The sequence below is a fragment of the Corvus brachyrhynchos genome, unplaced genomic scaffold (genome assembly GCF_000691975.1).
Source record: "Corvus brachyrhynchos isolate BGI_N302 unplaced genomic scaffold, ASM69197v1 scaffold350, whole genome shotgun sequence".
NCBI lineage: Eukaryota > Metazoa > Chordata > Aves > Passeriformes > Corvidae > Corvus > Corvus brachyrhynchos.
Window position 1 is genome coordinate 209,248 of NW_008235638.1, and position 6,505 is coordinate 215,752.

The 6,505-nt window shown below is 55.2% G+C and overlaps 1 protein-coding gene across 1 annotated transcript in view; it reads left to right on the forward strand.

The window, feature by feature from the left end:
* The first annotated feature begins 4,286 nt into the window (after positions 1–4,286).
* The window catches only part of LOC103611363 (trichohyalin-like), a 9,294-nt gene continuing 7,075 nt past the window's right edge, over positions 4,287–6,505 (forward strand). The window contains exons 1-2 of the mRNA XM_017727531.1: positions 4,287–5,383; positions 6,161–6,501. Coding sequence (XP_017583020.1) covers positions 5,117–5,383; positions 6,161–6,501 — 608 coding nt within the window. The 5' untranslated portion in view covers positions 4,287–5,116. The remainder of the gene's footprint in view (positions 5,384–6,160; positions 6,502–6,505) is intronic.

The window sequence follows — 6,505 nt, forward strand, 5'->3', positions numbered from 1 at the left end:
CCCACCCAGGCAGTGGGAGCCGCTCGAGGAATTCCAGCCCTTTTCCCCCGCCTGCCTCAGTTTCCCCGCGTGCTGAAGGGGTGGCGGCAGCTCCCCCGGCCCCATCCCAAATCCCAAATCCCAAATCCCAAATCCACGCGTGGGCTCCGGGACATTCCCGGGGATGCCAGTCCCGCTCCCGGTGCCACTTGGTGGCACTGTGGGAGAAGATTTCGCTGCTCGATGCCGGATCCAGGAGAATTCCAGGAGCCTCCGGGTTGGGAAAGAGCTCCAGGATCAGCGAGTCCAAGCTGGGATCGATCCCCCCTTGGTCACCCAGAGGAACCTTCAGGGATCCCTCCAAGGATCCTCCAGGGATGGCCGCTCCAACCCTCCCTGGGCAGCCCCTCCCAAGGCCTGGCCGCCCTTTCCAGGAGGGATTTCCCCAAATATCCACCCTGAGCCTCCCCTGGCACAGCTCGAGGCCGTTCCCTCTTGTGCTGGAAAAACCCTTCTATCAGATCCCACATCCCCCCTGGAAGAGCCCCAAATTCCCCCTGGATCCCCCTTTTCTCTGGGATGAGCCCCCCCAGCTCCCTCAGGACTCTCCATTCCCTTCTCCTGCTGCTCCAGCCCCGCTCCCATCCCTGGCCCCGCTCCAGCCCCCCGGACCAGGCACGGTTCCCATCCCAACATCCTCATTCCTCTCCCTTTGTTTCCTCTCCCTTCCCACCCTCCTCTCACCAAACCCGTTCCCAGCCCCGGGCGTGGCTCCGGCATCGCCTGAACCCCAATCCCAGGGTGGTAAAAATACCCCAAAATTACCAAAATAACCAAAATAACCTTTCCTGCCCCATTCCTGCCAGAGGCGTCCACGGGCAGGGCCGGCTGTGAAGGATCAGGAATTAATTCCAGAGAAATTCCTCATTAACGAGAAAGGCAAACACCCTCACGGGGAACAATTCCTTCCCAATATCCCACCTCAATTCGCCACCATTCCCTGGGCTGCTTTGGATGGGATATTTGGGATAAATCCTTCCCTGGCCCAGGTGATTCCATGGATTCCCCATCCCTGGGACAGTCCCAGGCCAGGCTGGAGCCACCTGGGATGGTAGCAGGTGTCCCTTGGACTTTTAAGGATCTTCAAGGTCCTTCCAACCCAAACCATTCCAGGATTCCCTGGGCTGCTTTGGATGGGATATTTGGGATAAATCCTTCCCCGGCCCAGGTGATTCCATGGATTCCCCATCCCTGGGACAGTCCCAGGCCAGGTTGGAGCCACCTGGGACAGGAGAAGTTGTCCCACCCTCGGTTCAGCTCGGCCTGTCCAGGTCCTGGGACACTTTTCCAGCCGGGACGTGGCTCAATGCCAGGGGATGGGCAGTGGGATGAGGTCAGCGGGGCTCATGACGGGGTTGGGACCACCAGGACTCCTCATCCCGCACGGAGAGCGCTGCTCATCCTGTTTGTCCCCATCCCGATGCCTCTCTTGTCCCCTATCAGCGCCGTCGGGGCCTGACCGACGTCCCCACGCCTCGCCTGAGGTCGGTGACACGCAGGACACGGAGCCCTCGGTGGCACATCCGACGTCACCCTCGGAGACGGCCCCGAATCCCACAACTGCCTCAGCGCTGAATCAGAAACCCCAAACCAGAAACCGGCCCCGGAGCTCCCGTCATCCCAAAAGGATTTGGGGTTCCAAGCGTGCCGCTGTCAAAATTCCCTGGATGGGGCCCAAAGGGGTGGAATTTCGGAGCAGGGATGAGTTCGGAGGGGTCTCGGCTGTGGACGCGCGAGGGGAGGGTCGGGAATTCTATCATCCCCTGCCTTGTTTCACCTAAAATATTCCTCAAAGCGTTTCTGGATGTTTTCCAGAAAATTCGAGAGTTTTCCAGGAAATTCCATTAAAAACCATCTCGGTTTGAGGTTGGTCCAATGGGATTTTGCTTTGTACCAGCATCAGTTTGGTTATCCCAGACAGAGATGGGAGTGGGCACGGATCTGGGGAGGAATCATGGAATTCTGGACTGGTTTGGGTTGGAAGGGACGTCAAAAACCTCCACTTCCATGAGCAGGGACACCTCCCACCATCCCAGGTGGCTCCAGGCTGGCCTGGAGGACACTTCCAGGGATGGGGAATCCATGGAATAACCCGGGCCAGGCCCTCACAGGGAACAATTCCTTCCCAAAATCCCACCCGAATTCCCCTTCTGTCACCCTGACCCCATTCCCTGTGTCCTGTCCCTGCAGTTCCTCAGGAAAAGTCCCTCTCCAGCTTCTCGGAGCCCCTGAAGATCCTGGAGGTGCTGTGGGGTCTCCAAAGGCTCAACATTCCCAACATTCCCAGCCTGGATCCATAGGGAAGCTTCTCCAGCCCCTTGGATGCACTTTATGGCCTCCTCTGGCCTTGCTCCAACAATTCCACATCCCTTTTATTTTGGGGACACCAGAACCGGGCACAGAATTCCCGGTGGGATCCCACCAGAGCAGAGCAGAGGGGCAGAATCCCCTTCCTCACCCTCCTGCCCAAGTTCCTTTGGATCCATCCCAAAGGACAGGGGGGATTCTGCTCATGGCGACTCAGGAAAAGCTTTTTTGGGGAAAACCCAGCTGGAAAAGGGGGTTCAGTTCTGCCAGGACGTGCCAGGAGCCTCGTCCTGGGAGCGTCAGCAAATCCCAGGAAAGCTCTCCCGAGGTGAGGGACCTTTTCCAAGGAGGATTCCCGAGGCTCCCGCACGGCCCCGGCCCTTGGGGTGGGGACTCCAGACAGTTACAGGCCACCAAACCCCTCCTCATTTGCATAATCACCCCAAATCCACCCCAAAATTACAGCGTCCCAAGGGTGTCATTAGCACCCAGGTGGGGCCTAATTTGCACCCGGCGTAATTTAATCCCCAAAAAAAAAAAAAAAAAAGCCCGAAAATGAATGTTGGGGGGACTCCCTGGCCGTAAAAAAAACCAGGGTGTCACCAGCCGTAATTAATTGGGCTCCTACACCCAGGATGAGCCACTCTCCGAAGGCTGCGGGACAAGTTCCTGCTCCGTGATGGCCCCGTCACCTCGTCCCCCCTCCAAGCCCCAAAATCCAGGCTCTGGAATATTCCTGATTTCCTCCAAGTGCTGCAAGAGTTCCTGGGGAAGAAAGGAATCCTTCATTAATTTGCTGTTGGAAGATTCAATTAAAAAAAAAAAAGAGGAAGATTGGGAGGTAATTACAGCCCGAGGGCAGCCGAAGGAAATCCAACATTAATCAACCTCTCAGCAGAGGCTTCTGCTTTTATTTTTAATTAAAATCAAGGAAAGTTGAAATTAAAATTGCCCAATTAATATTGGAAGTTCCATCATGATTTTTCTCAATGAAAAAGGCAGGAATTAATTAAAATTTCCTTGTTCAAAAATCCGTTGAAAAATTCATTTCATCATTTGAAAATGGTTGGGGGTTAGTTTGTTTATTCGTACTTGGATAATATGGCCAAAAGTCTCATTAATAAGAAGCAAAAATAAGAATAAAACTCTACAAGGATGTCCCACGAACGCAAAATCAGGAGGATTTGGGCATCTCACCCAGATTTTAGTGCCGAAATCTTTTTCCCTTTGCCTGATCCAAACCCCAGTGACCTCAGGCTCGAAATTCCAAAGGAAATGCACAAAAAAAGAGACAAAAATCCCCTGTGGACCAAAATTGTGGGAGCAATTTTGTGGATCATAAAGATCTCGGCTGACCCCGATCTGCTCATCCTGAGCTCTGTTACCATCAGCACTTAAATTTTCATTTTAATGTATTGAATTCATTAATTTGATTTGTTTGATTCGTTTAATTTAATTGTTTTCATTTCATTAATTTCATTAATTTAATGTAAATATGAATCCCTATTTTTATGTGGCTTCGCGTGCATTAACGACACAAAATCCCACCCACCACACAAATATTTACATTCAACTCCACCCTCCCTTTACGCTCTGGAGCCCTTCCAGATTTACCCCAAAAGTCCCAAACTCGACCATCAAAGGATTTTCCAGCCAGGATTTTCCAGGATTAGGCGGAACCGGCCTGAAGTGCCGCTGCTATTTCGGGGTGAAAATGATAGGGAAGGGTTGATAAAGCCAAATAACCCGTTTGGGACTGGGCTTGGCCGAGGATGAATCAGGACAACGTCCACAGAGGGTGGCTCCTCTCCAACCCCAACGGGGACCCTATAAAAGCAGCCCGGTCCTCCCCTCGCTCCGCACAGCTTCCCAGGAATCCCGCTCCATCCCGCCGGTGACTTGGGTGAGTGGCTCCCTCGGGAATATTCCCTCTGTTGGCAATGTTGGTGTTCCTCTGGGATTCCTGGTGGATGGGAGAGTCGTTCCCGGTGCTCTTTGGGAATATGGAGGGGTCTCTCCCTGTTGGAATTGTTGGCTTGGGTTGGGTTTTCCATGTGGAGAAGTTTGGGGACTTCCTTGGGTGCGGGGTCAGCTCCTGGCTGGAGTTTGAAGCCATTGGGGAAATGGCTCCTTTTCCATGGAAGTCCCGGGGTTTCCGTGGGGCACGGAGAGCTCGTGTGCCCGGGCACGTTCCGGAGGCGGGAAGGCGGGCACGGCGCAGCTTCCCGGGATCAGATGGGGCACGGATGTTCCCGATAAGAGGCTTGGGGATCCCACAGGGAAGCAAGGAGGGAAGGAGGAGGCTTTGGAGGTTTCCAGGAGGAGCTTTTGAGGTCTCTGCCCCCAGATCTTGTCTCGGGCTGGGTTAAAGCTCCTCTCACCGGGATCACAGGGACGGATCCTGGAAACATCAGGAGGTGCTGGAATGAGGCCAGGGGAAGCCATGGAGATGCTCCAAGGGCTGGGGAAAGGCTGGGAGAGCTGGAAGGGTTCACCCGGAGAGGAGAAGCTCCAGGGAGACCTTAGAGACCGCCCAGGGGTTCCTGGACAGCAGAGGGGTTGGTTTGGGTGATCCTTAGGGTCCATTCCAAGGCAATATTCCATGGGGTAACCCCACGGGGCAGGATCTTGGGGCACCTCTTGAGTCACCACCGGAGGCTCCCTCCCCACCATCCATCACCGCATCCCCATCATCATTCCCGCTCCAACGTCACCCAAACACGTCAGTGGGGAAGCCAGAGGCCACTCCCCATCCCACTAAAACCCTGGAATGTGTTCCCAGCTCTCCGGGGATGTGGAGCCAGCCCGACCCCGGGAATTCTCCTCCCTCTTCCCAAGGAAATCCCCCGTCCCTTGGTCTGCTCCTGTCCTTTCCAGGCTCGCTCGCATCTGCAGGAGGATGTCCCCGTTCTTGGACAGCATCGCCACCATCGTCAGCGTCTTCCAGCAACACGCCCGGGGAGATGGGGACGGCTCCGGCCTCAGCCGCGGGACGATGAGGGAGCTCATCCAGAGGGAGTTCGCAGATGCCCTCGTGGTGAGCACTGCGGGAAAGGGTTGGGATGTGGGAACGGCAAAATCTCCTCTGGAAACGGGATGGGGAGGGTTCCACCAAAGGGGAGCCACAGTCGGGTTCCTTTGTGCCAGAGAAGGGAATGGAGAGTCCTGAGGGAGCTGGGGGGGCTCATCCCAGAGAAAAGGGGGATCCAGCGGGAATTTGGGGCTCTTCCAGGGGGGATTTGGGATCTGATCGCAGGGAACGGGGACAGCACACGAGGGAAATCCCTCCTGGAAAGGGCGGCCAGGCCTTGGGAGGGGCTGCCCAGGGAGGGCTGGAGTGGCCATCCCTGGAGGTGTCCGAGGGATCCCTGGAGGTGTCCGAGGGATCCCTGGATGTTGGAGCGGGTAATTGGTCCCAGATTGGACTCGATGATCTTGGAGTTCTTTTCCCACCTCAGGGATCCTGGGATTCTACAACTGCTCCCACAACTCTTCCAACCCATTTTGCCATGAAAAAATGAGCAAAAGCCAGGGAATGAACTGGGGGAGGTGTGGGTTTTCCTTCCTGGATAGGAAGGGAATTTATCCTGTGGAAGGAGAAATCCCAAAAAGGAAAGAGCTGCTCAGCTGCAGCCAGGGAACAACCAGGAAAATGGAGAACAAATTCCCAGAGCTCAGCTGGTGCTGAGCTCTAAAAGTGAAATTGTGAGAGAAGGAAGGAGAATTCCTGCGATTCTTCCCATTTTTTCATTTCTCCCACAAGGGTCAGGAAGACAAAAATCCCCCTTTTTCCCCCCGTGTTTTTTCCCTGCAGAAGCCACACGACCCTCAGACCATCGAGAAGATCCTGCAGTTCCTGGAGTGGGACGGGGACGGGGACATCGATTTTAACGAGTTCCTCCTCTTGGTGTTCCGGGTGGCCAAGTGCTGCTTCTGGTTCCTGCCGAGGGCACCGTTCCTGGTGCAGAGGACAAAGGTTCCGACTGGCGCAAAATCCCTCCGGGAGCCGGAAATCAGGAGCAGAGGGAACCACCGGCAGCTCCAGGAGGAGGAGGAACAAGAAACCCGGGAGAGGAATCGTGACCGGCCCCGTGAAGTTGAGCTGCAACGAGACCCCAGGGTCGGGGAGATGGAAATCTCAAAGGGAACAAGGAGGGAT